This window comes from Mirounga leonina, unplaced genomic scaffold, assembly GCF_011800145.1.
Source record: "Mirounga leonina isolate KUSES-001 unplaced genomic scaffold, KU_Mleo_1.0 Mir_165, whole genome shotgun sequence".
Lineage (NCBI taxonomy): Eukaryota > Metazoa > Chordata > Mammalia > Carnivora > Phocidae > Mirounga > Mirounga leonina.
Window position 1 is genome coordinate 78,220,217 of NW_023270415.1, and position 19,568 is coordinate 78,239,784.

At 54.9% G+C, this 19,568-nt stretch overlaps 1 protein-coding gene across 1 annotated transcript in view; it reads right to left on the bottom strand.

Annotated features, from left to right (window-relative positions):
• COL22A1 (collagen type XXII alpha 1 chain) overlaps positions 1–19,568 on the bottom strand; it is a 226,482-nt gene that overhangs the window by 178,716 nt on the left and 28,198 nt on the right. The window contains exons 3-8 of the mRNA XM_035012273.1: positions 19,377–19,451; positions 11,582–11,693; positions 9,215–9,338; positions 4,131–4,406; positions 1,296–1,376; positions 91–207 (exon numbers count right to left, since the gene is read on the bottom strand). Of these exons, the coding sequence (XP_034868164.1) occupies positions 91–207; positions 1,296–1,376; positions 4,131–4,406; positions 9,215–9,338; positions 11,582–11,693; positions 19,377–19,451 (785 nt within the window). The remainder of the gene's footprint in view (positions 1–90; positions 208–1,295; positions 1,377–4,130; positions 4,407–9,214; positions 9,339–11,581; positions 11,694–19,376; positions 19,452–19,568) is intronic.

Genomic DNA, 19,568 nt, shown 5'->3' on the forward strand with positions numbered 1-19,568 from the left:
GCCACCCTGGTGCATGATGAGAAATCCCCACCTCCTCTGCTCAGCTCGGGGGCTCCAGGCTGGGGTCTGAGGGTAGACTGCTGGGGGTACCTTTTCTCCAGCCGGGCAGGAGCAGTTGATGGTCTTCAAAAACCCGATCTGTTCACTGCCGGAAGTGGGAGGCTGCTGGGGCAGGAGTGAAGTCTCCGTCAGCACGGTCACCTGGCACTGGAAGGAAATCCCAGTGAGTCAGAAGGTCAGAACCTGGCTTTTCACCCAGCACAGCTCCCCAGCAGGCAAGGGGACCAGGAACCCAAGAAGCCTGAGCTTGAGTGGAGGAGAGGTTGGGTCATGCCCGGCGGCAGGTCCTGGGCTCCTGAGGCCTTGGAGTCAGAAGGGCCTGGGCCAACCTGCTCTCAGCCACGTCGCTGGCTTCTCAGCGGCTGCAGGAACCACAAACCCCTCTGAGCCTCAGTGTTACCCTCTGCAGAATGGGGACAAGGATGCGTCCATTGTGATGCAGTGAGGAGGATTCGATGGGACAGCTCACTGTCTCACACCCAACAGGTGCTTGGAAATGCTTCCCTACCATCACCACTTCCCCGCCTCCCTTCCCTCTGTTGTCCAGGCCCTCATCTGACCTCTCTTTTGCTCAGCCCACAGTCAGGCCCATCTGACTCCAAACCCCCAGTGCTGGGGGTTTCCACCACCATGTCTTGGGCACAGGGCCACTGAGCACCGTGTGTGGACGTCACCCCTCTGCCCTGGGAAGCAGGCTCTGTCACTAAGACCACCTTCCAAGCAGCCCCGGGACTGGGGTTTATTGAAGAAGTTGGGGAGGGAGAGCCTTGAAAGGGGGCAGATGCAGAGAGGTCCAGGGTCAGGGGAAAAACTCTGGGTTTTCTCGCTCTTTCCAGTCCTGCCTGCAAGCCGCCTCCTCCCCTCTGCCAACCAACCCAGTGTGCCAGGCCTCCATCCACTGAGCATGGTCTGTCCCTCCCAGGGCCATGCTGCCAGCCTCGGCCTCTCCTCCCCAGAGCCGGGCCCCACTGCTCGTCCTGCAGACTGGTGGTGTCAGATAAGACCAGGACCACGGCAGCCCCCCAGGGAGACCTGCCTGGCCCCCAACCCACATCTTGGGGGCCCAGGAAACAGAGCCCTAGCCCCAGATGGTCACTGGACTCCTCTCAGACCACATTCTGAGGGTGGGCACCCTCTGACCCCTGAATGCCCATTCCTAGGACCTGGACACCCCCGTCCCTCTGGAGGCCAAGGACCCGTTTCCTCCCCACCTCTGCATGCAGGAGTTTGCTCACCGGGCCCAAGGGGATATCACAGCAAGTCTCCAATTCTGCGTGTCTGGAGTCACAATAAATCACAATCTGCTGCAGGTCAAACTGGAAGGGACATGAGGTCAGAGTGAGTCTGGAGGACTTGGCAGCCCGAAGCCTCCATGCCTCCAGTAGGCCCGCGCAGGGGTCGGGCCCCGCTTTCTCCTCGGGGTCCCTCCCTGGGCTGAGCTTCAGGGGAGCCTACACATCTCCTGCTTACACACCCCCTTCTAGAAGGGACAACCCAAGAGCGAGGAGGTTGGAGGCTACAGGCTTGCCGGCACGGATGGCGCTGGTTCTTGAGTCTCCTCTGAAACCTCTGCCCCCAGGCACTGTGACTGTGCTTTCTTAGAGTCCCTTCCTGGGTGCTCTCACGACAGGCCCCGAAAGTCTCCGGAAAGTGCCCCATTTCCAACCCTCCAGACATCTCCACACAGTTGCTTATGTCAACTTTGTAAAGTAAAAATGTGCCTTTATCACCCCCTTGAATACCACAGTCCCTTAGTGTAACTTACAAGGGCTCTGGTGTCCAACACGCACACTCATATGCACACACACACACACACAGTCTGCAGATAAAGCCCAGGCCCCCTCTAGGACAGTCGAGCCCTCCAGGGCCTGGCTCTGCTGCCTTTCCAGGTGTGTTTCTCTTCATTCCTATTCTAGGACGCCTGACCTCACAGAGTCCCACATGTGTGGTTCCATTTCTAGGAAAGTCCCGGAAAACCCAGCAAGCTCTTAGTCACCCCCCAAAACCATACTTGCTGCTCTCACGTCCCGGCTCCGTAACCACCACGTGAGCGCCGGCCCCATCGCTGGTCACTCTGCACGCAACCCCGCACGTCTGCAGCACGCGGACCACAGACGCCCTTGCTTCCTAGTTTACTTCTAAAATCTGCTTCCCTACTAGCACATGAACTCTGCAGGAAGGGCTCTCTTTCCTCGTCTCCCACAGGAGCCCCAGCAGCAGGACCACTGGTGCATGGCGAAGGCCCAGAGCACAGAATTAACGGTTGGATGGATGCACGCGTGCATGCACAAATGTTTTTTGAAGGGAACTCGAGCTGCACCAGTGGAAGGAGGGATGCTTATTTTACTAAACACTGATGCTCAGTGCCCATGGCCTTGTACCTCCCTCTACCCTTCTCGGGCTGACCTGTGCTGCACTTGGACTGGCCCAGCGAGCTGGCGGGGCAGGTGGTCGGCCGCTTGGCCTCATCCTCCTGGCTGTATGACGTGCCCCAGGGGTATGACTCCCTGCCTCACTGACTTGGCTCGCTACAAACACTTAACCGTTCCACTCATCTGTCTGTTCTATTTCCTGTAAGACAGAGGAGAAAATGACAAAATGCACAATCGTGCTTTTGAACAAGGCCCATTTTGAAGAGAGGGTCCTGCTTTCTGCATTAGTGAGCACATACACTCAGCAGCTGGGCCGTTTGGCAAGGCTGCAGGGACAGGGATGGGGAAGAACGAAGCAGAGGAGCAGGGTCAGGGACAGAGCACAGACAGCCTAGGCCCAGCAGAGGTGCTCCCAGGTGGGGTGAGCGGGTCTGGGAGCCAGAGGGGCCCCTTTCCCTGCCACCCTGCTCCTGCCTCTCCCCTCCTCCCTCCACCGACCAGGGAGTCCACCTGCTGACGTCCCTCTGGCTCCCACTCCACCTGGCGACCTCTGCTCAGGCCTACGTACCCTGTAAACCTGGGTGGTCTTCCCTGGCCCGGCTTCCCTCCAGGGTCCACCATCTGCAGCTCGGTGACCCTTCTCTGGTGACAGCAGGGTAACCAGCTAGGGGGTGCAGGGAGCTTAGAATCTGGTTTAGGTCCTGGCCCTGCTTCTCTCTCATGACAGCTGGTCAAGGGACCCCAATCCCAAGACTTGCTTTCCTGTGCTGTAAGTGGGGGTGGTGCTGAGCACCCACAGAGCTGGGTAAGGACCTGCTGAGGACCTGGTGAGGACCAGGTGAGGACCAGGTGAGGCAGAGAGCTATCTATGGGTCCCAGGGAGGATTACAGGTGAGCTGTGGTGCTCGTGCCATGTCCAAGGTACCAGACCTTGTGGTTAAAAGTGCCCCAGCCCACGCTTTGGCAAGATTTATGACAGGCTGAGGAATTCACTGATTCTCCTGCCACATACTTCATTAGGATTTGTTTTAATTCTAGAAACCCAGCAGGAAACAGGAAGTGGGAGCAGTATTCTGTTGACAAACATCAGAGGTTCTGGGATTCCCAGTACTGGATGCAAAGTGGATGCTCAGCTATAGCCGTGGGCAAAAAGGGGAGAGAAAGGGACACACCCAAGCCCCCAGACTCCATACAATGGGTTAAAAGAACCCAATTAAGGGCCCAAAGTGGCCATCACATTTCAGAGTCAGGCAGGACACAAACCCCGGGTTCCAGATGCACGGTAAATGCAGAGCTTACAAGCAGACTTTATTTTATTTTGCGTATACTTTCTATATTTGCCAGATTTTCTACAATCAGAGAAGAACAAAAAGCCTCTATTTAAATGTACAGAAAACTCTGTAATTCTACCCCCCTACCTACAAATACGTATGGAGATCTACGTCCCCACTGCGAGCACAGTGCCTGGCACACAGCAGATGCTCAATGTATGTGATCAGTGACCGGTTGCATGGACGAGGGATGGTGACTCCAGCGTCCAGTATGGTTTCTGAGTCAGGGTCCTCCCTCCTAAGGCAGTTCAAGGTGCTGTCTTGATAAATGGTACAGACCCGTGAGGGGGACCTGGGGATACCCGACTCCCGAGGCTGCCCCCCGTGACACCAGGACCTTGGCTGCGGAGGGCCCCCCGGTACTCACATCGATGGGCACGCTGTCGTAAAGGCGCTTGCCGATCACCGTCTTCCCCTGGATGTCGATGTTCTCCCTCTCCTCGATGGGCAGCGTCTGCACCAGCGCACAGTCGGCGTACAAGGAAACGTTCTGGGCCTGGATGCTCAGGGCGATCTTGTGCCAGTCCCGGTCAAAGAGGTCACTGACCCGGGGGCCTCGGAAGATCACCCTGACAGCATCCTTCACGGCACCCACGGCATCATACTCGACTGCCTTGTTCTCGCCGTCCAGCCGGATGGAGACCTGGAGAGCAAAGGACCACAGGCTCCCTGAGCTGCATGGGACCAAGGCGGGAGAGCGCAAGAGGGGAGAAGGTTGCGGAATCAGGAGTCACATCCTGGCCGTGACCCTCACCGCTGGTCAACCTTGGATAAAGCCTCGGTTCCCTCCTCAGCCTTGGTGCTAACAATACTACCCTGCAGGCTGTTCTGAGCACCTGCACTAGATGGGATAATTGGGCTCAGACACCAATCCAGGGGCCACACACAACCCCATGCCTGGGGGTCTATGAAGTAGGGGCACTTTTGTGAGTCTGCAAGACAAATGGTGCAGAAGGGCTTGAGTCTCAAGCCCAATGAGAAACCGCAACTGGTCTCCATGTCATTGAAAACCCTGGCCCGGCAAAACAGGCCATGTCTGACCAGATGCCAGGGACCAGGCTGAGACCCCGTCCCAGCCCGCACTGTCTCCAACCGTGAGGACGACCTTGAAGCTCCAGTAGGATAAAGCTCCTTGGCGGCAGGGACTAATGGGTCTTGCTCACTGGAGGACCCCCTGCCCTTTGCAAAATGCCTACGCAACCCTGGAAGAAAGTTTTACTTTTGTTTTTCTTGGAATAAAAGAATGCTTGGGGGCTCCTGGGTGTCTCAGTCGTTAGGCATCTGCCTTCGGCTCGGGTCATGGTTCCAGGGTCCTGGGATCGAGCCCCGCATCGGGCTCTCTACTTGGCGGGAAGCCTGCTTCTCCCTCTCCCACTCCCCCTGCTTGTGTTCCCTCTCTCGCTGTGTCTCTCTCTGTCAAATAAATAAATAAATAATAAATAAATAAAAGAATGATTGAACACTTTCTCATCCAGGTGCTCATTTCTACCTCCCTTACATGGTACTCACTAAACACCTTCTATTCCCTGCCCAGCTCCCTGCCTCGAATCTGGATGCTCAAGGGCTCTGCCTTGGCTCTGCCTGGGCTTTAAGGGCTCCGCCTGGGCTCCTGTGTCCTTCGGCACCTCATCAGCATGGCCCATGGGAAGGCCACGGAATGGAGACCGTAGGCAGGAGGACAGGGTCCTAGGGCTGATTCTCCCTACCCCTCCCTGCTTCTCTGCGGTTCTAGGTGGCTGTGTCCCCCCACACACTCTGGCCCTTTGGGGACTCTCTGTCCTTCCTGGCTCCAGAACTCATGGTCTCCAGTAACCACCAACCACCTCCTGTCCTGGCCACCCAGGCCTCAGGTGGTAGTAGCTTCTTCTTGTCGCTTAGCCCAAGATACCTCGATACGCTTTGCTGGGTTCCTTAACCCTGACGCTTAACCTTATCAGCAACCTTAACTCTGGCCACTTTCTTAAAACACTCTTCAAAAACTGGGGCTGTCTTAAAAAAAAAAAAAAGAAGAAGAAGTGATAGCAGGAGGGGAAGAATGAAGGGGGGAAATCGGAGGGGGAGACGAACCATGAGAGATGATGGACTCTGAAAAACAAACTGAGGGTTCTAGAGGGGAGGGGGGTGGGAGGATGGGTTAGCCTGGTGGTGGGTATTGAGGAGGGCACATTCTGCATGGAGCACTGGGTGTTGTGCACAAACAATGAATCATGGAACACTTCATCTAGAACTAATGATGTAATGTATGGGGATTAACAACATAATCTGTCTAGGGCGCATCTACACTCAAACTGGCAAGTCACTTTTGAGCTGTGTGTCATTTAACCTCTCTGTACTATTTCCCTATTTATAAAAGGGCACCAGCGACAGCACCTACATCACAGAGTCATTACGAGGATTAAATGAATTAGCATATATGTAAAACACTGACACAGTATTCATCAGATGCTGCGTGCTACTCCAAGTATTAGCTATAACAAAATAAGCAAATAAATCCAAAAGCATCCCCACAGGGCAGCCTTCTCTGGCACGCACACATGACTCACCCTAGCCCACTCACTTGCTCTCACATCCCCAGGCTCATTTCATTTACTTTTTCTCAACGTGCCTGGTCAGGGTTCATTTCTTCTGTTCACCCGTTTCTTGCCTGCCCTGCCCCGTCCTCATAAGGGGGCACCTCATCTCGCTAGTTCCTCTCTTCCAGGGTGAGGACCACACCCAACACATGGTGCCAACCCCTAAAAAGGCACTGCATGAATGAATGAGTGAATGAACGAGAGCCTTCAGTTCAAGGAAGGCCGCCGTGCACCGCCGGGCATCAGCCACAGTGTTAATAACACAACCCAGGTTCTGATTTCTCTTTCTGGGCCCCCGTGACCTCAGTACAACCGGAGGGGGGGCTAGGATCTGTTTTTACTTGCACTGCCTGCTGATAAGCTGTGGTGTGGGTAAAGAGAGAAAACTATGCGCCCCTGGCCAGTAACCTCGTGCACTTCCAATGCACACACCCGAATACTTCTATTATTAAACGTGGTCTTCTGTTTCCCGTTTGAGCCCCGTGTCCCCAGACCACTGAGGGAGCCTCATGAGCACAGGTGGCTTTCCCTGCAGACGGACATTTTTCTAGCAGGACACAGAGCGAGGGACAGCACCCGGCAGGCCTGAGTCCTTTGTCTACTGGTGCTGGCTGGGGGCCTCAGGAAGGCGCCTCATGGCTCAGATCCATCAGCAAATCCTGTTGGTTCTAGTTTCAAAAGACATCCAGAATCTGATCATTTCTACCCAGTTTAACTATTATTGCCAGTCTGGGTCAGTATCATCTCTTGCTTCTATTACTACAATAGTCTCTGAATTAGTCCTCTCGTTTCTTGGACCAGCCTGCCTCCCAGAGCCTGGTGTCCAGCAGAAGGCCCTACACCAATGCCCCACCACCACCTCTCGAGCCTCATCTCTGATGAGCACCCCCCATGCTCTGCTCCAGCCGAACCTGCCTCCTTCCTGTCCCTTCATGGTATCTGGAATGAGTGAGTGACAAATGGAGAGAAGGCCAACTTTCGAGTGTGGTTGTAAATACTAAATGCGGCGATGAATATGAAGATCTAGGTCGGTAGGCCTGACAGAATGCGTGGGGATGCTGTGAACACACATCACTTCCCGCAGGCCTTTCTCCATTTTCCCTGTGTCTAGCCAGTACTTTCCCCGGGGCCACGGAAGTGGCCACCATCAGAGGACCAGGGAAGAGCACTCCACAAAGGCTTTTGCTCAATGAAATCGAACTGCCAGGTGCCTCTGAAAATGAGCCTCACGTCCCCCTAGGTGGGCTGTCTCTGCCTGGCTCTGTCGTGTCCCAGCCCACGGCTCGTTCCGGCAGGCGGAGGGGAGGGCACAGACATGCATGGCAGACGGCTAGCCCACACAGCTCTGCAAATGCCATGAGGGGAGAGAACCCAGACAAGGGGGTGGGGGCTCGCCCGCAAGAATGCATGGCTGGTGCCCAATCCCACTGCACCAGCCCCTGAGAAACTGGAGAAGCAAGTCCCGCGTGCCTGTGGATGGAGGTGGATGGCTTGCGTGCCCTCCAGGAAAACGACCTTTGGAGAAGAACCTCGTCTGTCCCATCCAGCCTCCCACACTCAGGAAATCAGGGCACTCAGCAGTCAGGCTGCGTCTCAATCAGACCAGGGGTGCTATGGAAAAATCATTCAATAGGACTAACGGCGGGAGACAGGAGCCAGCTGAGCATGGTGGGTAACAGACAGACTCGGAGCCCGACGCCCCGTGTTCAAATCCCTCTTCCTTTTTCTCGCTCGTGACAGCGCAGGCAGAAGCCTCACCTCCTGTACTCACCCCCCCTCCCCCACGAGATGGCAACAGGCTGGGAAGGGGACGGGATGCGCTCTGATGTGTGAGGTGCCCATCCCTCGCCCCTACGGAGAGCAGGGCCGTGTGGACGAGCCCATGCAGCGTCCGAGTCCGGCTCTCACCGGGGCGCACGGCTCGCTGCGTGGAGGGTAACATTCCCTGGCTGCGGCCCATGCGTGTGGTCCCCGCGGCTCAATTGCTTGAGCACATTTGCATTTCAGCTCCAGTGAAAACAGTCTGTATCCCTCAGCTCAAGGTGAGTCATGTCTTCCAAAGGGAAGAAGGGTAATGACAAAGACAGAAAGAGTCCCTAAACCCTGGAACCAGGGGACGGGGATTTGGCAGAGCACAGAAGTAGTGTTGCTTGCGACTCCAGCCAACGTGTGGGGCTGATGACTCTGATCTGAGACCCTCTCTCCCCACTGGGCTGCGTGCCGCGAGGGACTGCTCCACCCTTGTGGGGACACAGAGCCAAAACACACCTGAGGGCCACAGACAGGGCCTCAGAACTTCCCTCAGGGTAAGAACAAAGGACGTCAGGTGTAACAAGACCGTATCATGTGTGAGGCACTTTCTAGACGCTCTAGAGACACGTTCACCCCACCGTCCCCAACCATTCACGGCAGCTCTGCTGTTCCCATGTGACAGCTAGGAATGTCGAGACTCAGAACGCTAACCCCACATGTCTCAGGGCCACACCAAGAAAGGAGTAGGCACACGATGGGAACCCAGGTCTGCTGACCCCGAGCGAGTCTCTTCTGCTACATCACGAAGCGGTGCCGGTCACACCGCAAACAGAGCATAGGCTGCGGGACAACAGAGCTGGCCGCCTCCTCCTGGTTAGGCCAAGCATCCCTGGGGCAGGAAGGAAGTTGGTCTCCGGCTCGCCAGAGCGCCAGGCACTGGACTACCCTCAGGGGAAGAAGCTGCATCTCTCACAGGACCCGCAGCATCCCTGGGGCTTCACACACCGGACTCTTGATCTCCTGGGCCCGGGACGGAGGCCACGGAGAAAACATGGCAGGTGCCGCCGGCCCCACGAGAAGGACACAGAAAGCTTCTGGCCCCTGAGACACAGCACGCTACCCTTACCTGCGGGATCCCATACTGGTCGATGACCTGCCAGATATACCAGTCTTCTTTCCGAGACATCTTCCGGAAGCGGAAGGTGGTGACAAAAGCGTACTCATCAGGCAAACCTTCGGGGAACACATCCCTGGAGGGGGACAGAGACGGAGGACAGTGGGCTTAGCAAGAAGAGCAGGGGCCGCAAGGGAAGCCTAGGTGCCCTATGGGTCACTAAGTCCTGCCAGTTTTCCTTCCCAGACGTCTCTCAAATCCACCTTCTCTCCTGCCTTTGCTGCCCTCTCCTTTGGCCGGGGTCTCAATGTGACCCTCTGCAGACCCATGCTGTGGTCCCTTCCTTGTTCCCCTGCCTTGAGCTTCAAGTCCACCCCCACAGGGTGCGTACGCTTCCGTGTCTCCACCATCCCCATCTGACAATATCGATGGCAGATGCTGAGTTGCCACCCATCCCCCCCACTTCCCGGGTCAAGTGCAGCTGAGTGTACCCCTCTTTACCTCTCCCCACTGGCTCCTTCTCAGCGGGGCCCAGCCACTCTGTCTCATCCTGCTTGATCCCCTGCCCTGCACCCCAGGACGTCCTCCCATCTTCACAGAGCAGAGCCCTGCGTCCCTGCCCAGTGTGGCCCCCTGCCCAGATTGTCCTGTACCTGCCTTTCCCCCGCACGCTCAGAATGAAAGCTGTTCCTCCCAGGAGTTACAAAGAAGGTGTTGGCATCCTCACGGGGTAGCCAAGGGCAGCCAGGGTCTGCGGGTTAACAGGACACAATCTGGCTGCTAAGTGTCTGGACAGAGACCCGCACAGAGAGGGGGCCCTGTCTCAGCGCTCTCCTCTTAACCATCGACACCCTCACCCCGAGGCACCTGGCCACGGTGGGGCCACATCCTGCTCTGGGGGCAGGGACCTGCCTGAGGAATGTACAACTGATCTCTCCCTGGGAGGGGGTGGAAGCCAGTCTGGCCAGAAAGCTGGGAAGGGAAGTGAGGAGGCGTCTGGGTTCCTGGTTCCCGACTCGCACACCCTCTGGGACCCTTGGTTTGGCTGTCGAACCTGTGAGCTAAGACTGGCCCTCATTCTGTGATTCTCGGCTCCCAATCTAATCTGGGTGTGGGCCCTGTTGTTCAAAGTCATTCTCCGAGCTGACCTATCACCCAGCTCACATGCAGGCCCTAGGGGCAGCGTCCATCCCTCGGTGCTGGGCCCTCGCAAGACTGAGGGACGCCCTTGGTCACTGCCCTCACTGGACGGAGACGGGCCCCCCCACCAGGCTCTCCACACAGACACACACTTTGTAGCCACAGTAGATACTTTCATTTTTCTTATTTCCTTTCATTTTTCTTATTTCATTAATGAGTCAAACCAGGGGACTGTTTTTGTCCAAACGCACTTTTTTCTTATACCTTTGAAATAACACACACATATGTGTGCACGTTTGACATACATATACCTAGATAAACACCGATGGATCCATATAGTTAGGTCCGTATAGCATGGATCTACAAATCTGCATTTATATTTCTCTATATATATTTAGATAAAGAGAGAGAAACTAAGGCTTTTTCTGAGAGCATACATATAAGTATAAGCACACACATATATAGCTTAAGAAAAAGGTATTATAATCAGGAGGGGGAATGGTCATTAACAGAGAATATCTAAAGGAAACCAAAGTGGCCCGATCTAACCCATTCCACAAATAACACAGCAGATAACAAGATCACAGTGGGAAACACCAAGGGTGTGGGGCTGGAAGACCTGAGTTTGGGGCCAACCTCTGCCTCCTACAGACTGCGTGCGAGATGGTGGACACATTATTGTCCCGTTCCGAGTCTCAAATGTCACACCGCATAAATGATGAGAGGAGTACCATGTTCACCTCACTTTACTGTAGTGAGAAATACATTAGACTAGGTGTGTAAAAGGCCCATTAGACAGACATTACACATGTGAGAAAAAAAGTTAATATTGAAAGCGACATCCCTTCCCATTCTGAACAAAATTAACCTATACATTAAAATTACACCTGTCTGTGTATTTGTGCATACATATGAAAGCTTGAAAAACTACAAGGATACTATTCTTCCTTGAAATGTCAGAGTTCTGTTGGGATTGATTTTGTTCCCAGTGTTTTGCCATCAAAACCAAGTTGGAACCGTATAGAAATCCCTTCTCAGAAGGCCTCGGTGGGCCAGTACCTCTGAAGATACTGGCCCAAACCTTCTCAGAAGGACTCAGTGTACCCCGAGCCCAGATCCTCTACTCCAGAACCCCTGCACAGAGCAGCCTCCGCTGCTCTCCACGGGTCTCTGCCCGACCTCCCTCCCGCCCTCTGCCAGGCGTCCAGCGCAGGTCTGGGAAGAGAAGGGAGCACTCACTCTGTCCTCTGCACCACAGGGAAGGATCCCATCCGGACATAGGAGCTCTGCATCCCGTTCTCTCTCCTCCCCAGGATCTCCTTCACACTGAACAGATCCATCAGGTCAAAACCTGTCAAAGAGAAGAGCTGGGGTGAGTGGCGGGAGCTGCCCCAGTGTTCCGGAAACCCCCACGGGAACACTTGGCTTGCTCTGCAGGCAGAGTGGTCATTGAGGGCTTGCCCTCCTGTGGCCACAGTCCTGAAATTCACGTGAATTTTGCTTGGATTATAGGCTGGCAGCTTTTAAGTTTCACGCTTTTAAAGAGGGAAAGGTCAGAGAGAAAAAACCTGAATGATATTGCATTCATTGGCAGGTCCTTGGTTCTGGTTTGTTTTGGCTCTAAGAGAGGACCTCGTGTGCACTGGCAATGTCTGTGATGGGAAAGTCATGACCTTTGTGCTCGGGGTGCTGGTGGGGCGAGGGTGTGATCAGCTCAAGCACATGCACGTGTGGCGCTGGGCCGGCTACATAACCTGTGGGATCCTTGGCACTGACCATTTGATCGTAAGGGGAGGGCGGTGATCCGGCCGGTTGGTTATCACTCCTGCTCTACCAATCCCACCAGCACATCCCGATCCACATCCCTACAAAACGGTCTGGACTTGAGTCCCACAGGCCGGGACACCCAGTTCTCAGGGGAACCCAAGCACAGCACTCAACCCGAGGCTGACAGTGTGGCGTACTGGCCCAAACCGTGTCCCCCGGGCAATGAGAAAGCTCAGACAGGTTCAAGGGAAACCACCAGAGGGCAAGCATGGGGGCTCACTCGTTTCTGCATCCCCAGGGCTGACACAACTCTTGGCCCTGGCGACACCTAACCCATGAGACTTTGGGAAGATTCTTGGGATCTCTAACTTTCTAAGGCACTGTCATGCAAGTAAGAGTTGAGCTGGCAGGGCTCATGTTATGATGATGAAGACATCCCACTAAACTTTGCTTTAAAAGATCATTTATTCATTCAACACATTCTTGAGAGCCTCTCTGCTACTCCAAGCCCCATGTAAGAAATAACAGGGACAGAAAAGGTTAGCACTGACTGAGAGTTTGGGTGGTAGAATGGACACGTCTAGGCTGTGCTCCTGACCACAAGGTCCTTGCAGTGTGGCCTTACGCAGGTTACCTAACATCTCTGAGCACCGGTCTCTTCATCTGTAAAAAGGGGGTTGCTTCAGTATATACCTCATAGGATTGTGGTAAAGCTTGAATGATAGGATACAAAGCTCTTCATATAGTGTGTAACATACAGGAACCCACCGAATAGTTTTCATATTGATTATTTTCCCATTATAATGATTACAGCCTCTTCTACCACTAAGTTCTGCCCACAGATGCCCTTTATTCATTTGATGCATGTTTTTGAGAGCCTGCTCCGAGCCAAGCATGTGTGAGCACAGCACTTAAAGCAGGAGGAGAGACGAAATCCCGGTTCTGGGGAACTGGTGCCCTTGTGGGGGTCCAGAAATAAGCAAACATACAGCAAGAAGATAAGGGGCAATTGCAGGCAGAGGCAGAGCGAAGCAGGCCTGGGACTGCACACGAACAGAGGATGCGCCCGGCCCAGAACAGAGCCTGCCATGGTCCAGGAGGGTTGTATGCACTGTGAGGCTCTGCCAGGCTGGAGCTCTGAGTGACTTTTTGGAGTTCCTAGCCCCTCACCATGCTGGGCTCATTTCATTCTGGAAAATGACTAAGAGTTGCCATTATGTCATTTTAAATAGCATTTCACACTCTGGCTAATTAATGAAATCCATGATATAATGTTCAATGATATTTAGTCCTTAAGATAGAAAACATGAATCCAGAAGCTTCCTCATGGGTGAAAAACGTACACTTCAAGCTTTTCATGTGCCCTAGGGCGAATGATCCAGCCCCTCCAGAGATGGGGGTTTCCTCCAAGGGGCGGGCGCTCCACATCCCCCCCGACATCAACCATGTTATATGGGCCATGGAGGGTTCAGCAGGCCTGAGCGGGGCACAGGCTGAGCAAGGCCACGTCCCTTGGCTTACATGCTCAGGACGCTGAGTGCGCCACCACATTCCTTGTCCGCAGACCCAGGCCTGGCCCATTGCACAAACTCATGCAACTATTCTTCCAGCCAACTTCAGGCTGGCACATGCCCTTTACCGTAAAAAGACTGTGTAAAAGAGAGAGCACCCAGCACCTAGAAGGCCAAATACTCATAGGTCAAGTCCCACTTAGGTCATGAAGGTAGGGCCCTTATGGATGGTATCACTGCTCTTATAAAAGAGACCCCAAGACCTCCCTTGCCCTTCCACCATCTGAGGAAAATAAGAAGAAGGACATCAACAACCCAGAAAGCAGGCCCTCACCAGACACGAAATCTGCAGGTGCCTCGGTCTTGGACTTCCCAGCCCCCAGACCATAAGAGATAAATTCCTGTTGCTTATAAGCCACTCAGTCCATGAAATTTCTGTTATACTGGCCAAAGGACAAAGACACTGAATGACTTTGAAGAAGTTGTCTGATTTCTTGAGTCTGTTCCCTTTACTGGGAAGGTGGAGGGAATAATCCCTTGTGAGGCTGTCAGGACAGTACAGTGGAAGACGGCCCCGGGCAGCTGCTCCATCCCTACCACCAGCCCTTGCTGGGGACCACGAAGGGACCTCCTTGACCCACATCCTCTGTGAAATCCCATCACGGGAGGCTCATACCCTGGCCATATCTCTGCCACTCCCCACAGAGCCCCACCGCTATCACTTGGTAACAGAGGATCGGGCATGTGGCAAGAAGCAGCCACCTCCTCACTCAAGGAGGGGTCCCGGGGAGCCCCTCCCCCCAGGTAGCAGGTCGGGGGCACAAGATATTGGGAGACACCTGCTATAGAACAAGGAGAGAAGCGCTCTCCTTTCAGCTCCCCCTCGGCACTTCTGTTGGCCCGGCCACAGCCCCCTTGAGCAGGGACTGGGCCCTGTGGTTTGAGCATCACCTGGGGACAGAAAGCATCAGGTGTTCCTGCAGCTCTGGCTCAACACCTCAGAGAGCCCAGCGGGCCCAGCTAGGGGCAGCTGGTAGAACTGACCAGGCCCCACGAGAGACCCTCTGAAGATCCACAGGGCTGCCATATGTGCTGGGGCCCTGTCCCTGGACATGGCCTGGCAGTGCTGGGAAGTTCCCAGCACTGGGGGGTGGGGGCTGGGAATGGGGAGACTGGCTGAGAAGACTCTGGAGGTTCCATGGAATGGACACCAAGTTGTAAAGTGTGTAGAGCCTGTTTGGGCTCAGATTCTGTTCCAGGCAGAGTAGGTTTTGGAGACAGTCTGTCCTGGGTCCGAAAGCTGGCCCAGCACTGGCCACGCACACGGGTGGTATCCTTGTGCATCCTCTGCCGAGGAGGCGGGGATAATGGCCCAACTCGCAGGCTGCCACCTTGAGGACTGGGCACATTCTTGCAGGCAGGGCTGCACTTACCACGTGCTTGTACCTGGCATCTCCTGCGGCTGGGCGCTGGTGGGCGCCTATGGGCTCTCCCATTTGTGACACTCTCTGACTCTCCTGCCTGCCTCCTGTAGGGGAGGGGGTGAGGTTGGAGGGGTGCAGGTTGTTGCTCAAGAGAAGCTGCCCCAGGTAAGTTAAGGGAGAGAAGAGCATCTCAGTCAGCACCCCGGGCCCCATCCCTGTCCTTAGCCTGCAGCTCCACAGCGCAGGTGCAACTACCACGGCCCCCACAGCTCCCTTCTCCTCCGTACAGAGGGTAGGGTGGCCACCGTGGGCAGGTCTGTCCGAGGCCTCGCATGGACATCAGCCCTGGAGGCTCTCGTGGAGCGGCGGCTCTTACTCAGAAAGCGAGCTCACGATCCAGTGGACACGTGCCCGATGCCTTCCCCTTGACAAGTGAGCAGTGAGAACAGCAAAGGGGGCCTGCTCCTCTACTTCTCAGCTCTGTCCACTGTCACTAGACACTGCCACCTCGAGCTCGGTTTCCCTCACGCAGTTATACGTGGGAGAAGTCCTTTTTTAAGTTTTAAAAAAGCAAACATATGCCCTGCTTTCTGGTTCCACTTTTATTGCTTTCAATGAATAGAAACAGTGACTACAAACAAAGACTTAAACACGACAAAACTTTGAACAACAAGCAATTAACAAGGGGGCAACAAAGGGCACGGAGAGAAAAGATGAATTGCTTGCAGGAAATAAAAGGAAGGCTTGGAAAGAAGATGAAAAATGCTCCCAAGGCAAATGAGCTCTGATGCAAGGCACCCTGAAATAAGGAAGCAATTGTTTAGTGCAGGAATTGCGAGGATTACCTCCCCAAAACCACGGAGTCAGCTGAAACAGGTGGCATCAGGGACACCGTCAGCCATGGCCCTGAGTCCGCTGGCTGCACCTGTTCCACGCCAGCGCCCACTGGGCGCTCTCCCCCATGGTCTCCCCGGGACAGAGCTTTGCTGGGCTCTCCAGGCACGATGCTTCTCCCAGGTCTTTAGTGGGTCTGGCGAAGGCTAAGTCCCTTATCTAGGGACTGCTTCCTCATCGCATGGTGAGCGATTTGATCTCATTCATGTTTCCAGCCCTGAAGAAGCCAGGAACCTTGGTTGTCTGCAGCACAGTTTGTAGAAAGAGGGAAGGAGAGAAGGTAGGATGCCTGTTGGTGGCTTGGATCCCAATAACGAACAGACAAAATCCCAGCCCCGCAGAAGTTTAGTGGCTAGGGAGAAGCAGACACATACGCAGTGTTAGCATTGTGGCTGAATGATTAGGAGGGGGGATGACAGGGCTTGTATAGGAGCACAGGGAATATCTCCCTCGTCCAGCTGAGGAGCAATCAGGGAGGCCTCCCAGAGGAGGCAGGGCCTGGCCCAGAGTTGAAGAACAAATAAAAGGTGGGCAAACAGAGGAGGAAGAAAGGGCATCCAAGGTAGTTGGATGTGCACAGGTCACTGGGTTCGGGTCAGCTAGGTTCCTTCTGAGAATCTTGGCTATTCTGGGATGTCAAGAGCCACGGTCAGGGGAACACTGGCTGGGACTGGGGTGGGCGGGGGCAGATCCGGCTGGGTTCTGTCGGCCACACAGCGAAGTCTGAGTGTCCTTCTGCAGGCAATGGGGAACCATGGAAGGGCTTCAGAGCAAGAAAGAAACACAGTCCTGTTTCTATTTTGAAGGTCAGTGTGGCAGCAGGGAGGCAGGACAGGGAGACTAGGGAGGCTGGACTTGCTAAGGCAGGATGGGACGGGGAGAGAGCAGAGGAGGCCTCGGGCCAGAGTCCACTTGACAGGTGTAAGGGGCGTGCCTCAGCGAGTATCTGGATGCAGGAGCCCAGGTAGGAGGAGAGAGAAAAATCCAGAATGTCTGTGGCCATGTTTCAGAGCTGCTCGGAGCCTAGCATGTTGCCCAGCGCCAAACCGCTAACCTCCCAGAAAGTTGTGTAACACCTGCAGTCACTAAAACTCCAGGACACTCGGTCATGAGCACTGAGAGGGATCCTCAGAAACAGGACGTGGCACGCACAGTTATGCAGGCAGCGAACCTGAGCCTCGGAGGTGTTGGGAGGCTGGGAGCAGTACCAGGCTAGGACGTATGCCTCCAAATCACCTGCTCTCTTCCCTTGCTGGCTGTCCTGGCCTGGGAAGCCCTAAAAACTCCCGAAGTCATTGGAGGGAATGCCTGGAAATGAGGCTTTTGGCAACCCCATTTTTCCCAGAGAATAAAAGCCATTCCAATTACCCAACTGCATTTAAATTGGCAAGTCTGAGACTCTATCTCTCCATAACCCCCCCTCCAGCTTCCACACAGCTGGGGCTTTTTTTCCAGGCTGGTGATAATTAAAGGAGAGGACAGATCCCGCAGGTTCTCCGGGAGCTCGACGCCGCACAAACAGGGCATCTGTGCCACGTGATGGATGCCTGCCTGGCCCTGTGATTATTTCCTGGGAGCCTCGGAGCCCACAGAGGGGAGGAGAGATTTCAGGGCGCCACACGGTGCAGACAGACACGCCGGATTCCTAACAGAGGAATCTGATCCCCTCCATCCATCACCAGACAGCCTGTCAGCAGGACCCTTCTCATGGAGCAGAGACGAAAGAATTCATTCACAGCTCTGCAACTTGCCAGAAACTCAGGCAAGTTACCGCATGTGCCCATGCCTCAGTTTCCCCAACTATAAAATACAGACTTGTGCCTCTCATACCTCATCCGGGTTGAATGAGAGCACGTGGGCACAACGCTTGGCACACCGTAGGTGCTCAGTGTCGATTCTTACCATTTTGGGTATGAATGTCACTCTTGTCACCTCTGTTGCCTTCTGTGGACACACACACCACCAGATAATGAGACGCTGCTCTGAGGGATTTGCTGCTCACAGAGTCAAATATGGACCATGTAGCAAGCAGGAATTTGTTTTGAAGAGCGACTTCAGTGGAAGCTGTGCTTAGCTGGGGACTGCCGAAGCAGAGAGTGGGAGCAATGACGTCACACTGCCCAGAAGCTTCGCCCCACCCTGGGCAGAGCTACTCAGCTATAAAGATATCCCCTGAAAGGTAAGTGCGTTAAGGAAGGGAAGAGGATGAGGGTCACCTTTATCTCCCGGGTTGACAGAGAACCCCTGGGAGTGAGAGGTCCTCACGGAGAACCAACCACACAAACCAGGTGCTCCACCGGGAGAAAAGAGGCGACTAACTCCACCTTCTTTTGGGTCCCTCCAGAACTGCTGACCTGGGAGGGGCTTGATGGGGGACTGAGCGTTGGGGACAGGCAGGAAAAGCAGTTACAAAGCGTGTGGCACTCAGCCAGCCGCCCCAGCAGGTGACTGCAGCTGGATCCCACCGGGAAACGCCAGGGAAGGGGTCAAACGTGGACCTCGGAATAATCCCCCTCAAAAGGGCAGTAGAACCAGGGTTGTTTCTTCACCCAAGAAACTGCCTGAGGGCTGAGTCCATCCCGAGGACACATTTCATCTGCTGTGTGAGCAGGCAGGGCAGCCTTCTACCATTCTAGAAATATCCCTCAAGCACAAACATGCAGATGCAGGCATCTTCTTGTGGGCCGGGGCACCCTGACATGGCAGTGGACCAGGACAGCATCCCCCAGACAGCGCCTGCAAAGCATCTGCTCCTGACACCCCCTGGCTCCATGCTGAGGATGCAGACCCCCCTCCAGCGCTACAGATGGAGGGGCCCCGGCCCCTCAGACAGTGGGCAGGAGCAGGGCTGGTGTCCTGGAGGTGGAAGAAACTCCCCTGAGATTTGCAGGGGCAGGAGGTAGGCCACGGGGAGGAGCAAACCCTACTCCCACACTCATGGCTCTCAGGAGGGTGGGAAGCCTCCTCAGCCACTGCCAACTACCTGTCTACCCCATCATGCGGGGACAGGCTGGGAAGGGGCTCTGTGGGGTTTATTTCTACTGCAGGGTCTGCAGCCAAGTGTCTCTGCTCTCTCTCTCTCTCCCATCATTCCGTCCTGTATTTATAGCTCTGATTCACGCTCTCACCCCGAATGCATCGATTTCTCCACTCATTTGCTCACTCCACCGATCATTCGCTTACTCATCCCCCAACTCATTTGTTCTGATGTGTTATTTAGAGACTCCCATAGGGTCACTGCCAACTCCCAGATGGAAATGCTACTGCCGTTCACAGTTCGGCAGCTCGTGGATGGGGGCTACCGCCCTCACAGCTCCAGCCGTTCCATTAGACGTCGGTGAACAGATCAGGGAGGCCAGCCCTGCGTCAGGGAGGGCTGCGCTCAGACCCAGCAAACAGCGCAGCAGAGCTAGGCGGCAGCTGCCCTCTCTCTCTCACCTGTGATTTCCTTGGTTTCACCGTTGGTGTGCTTAAAGCGGTCTCCTTCCACTCGGACGCTGGGGCACAGCACGTCTGAGGAAGGCAAGAGAAAACAGAGAGATGGATGAGCAAATGTGACCCACGATCCCTCTGTGGAATATGACAGCACCCAGCGCCCCCAGCTCCCGGCACGCAGCACCCAGGGCCCCC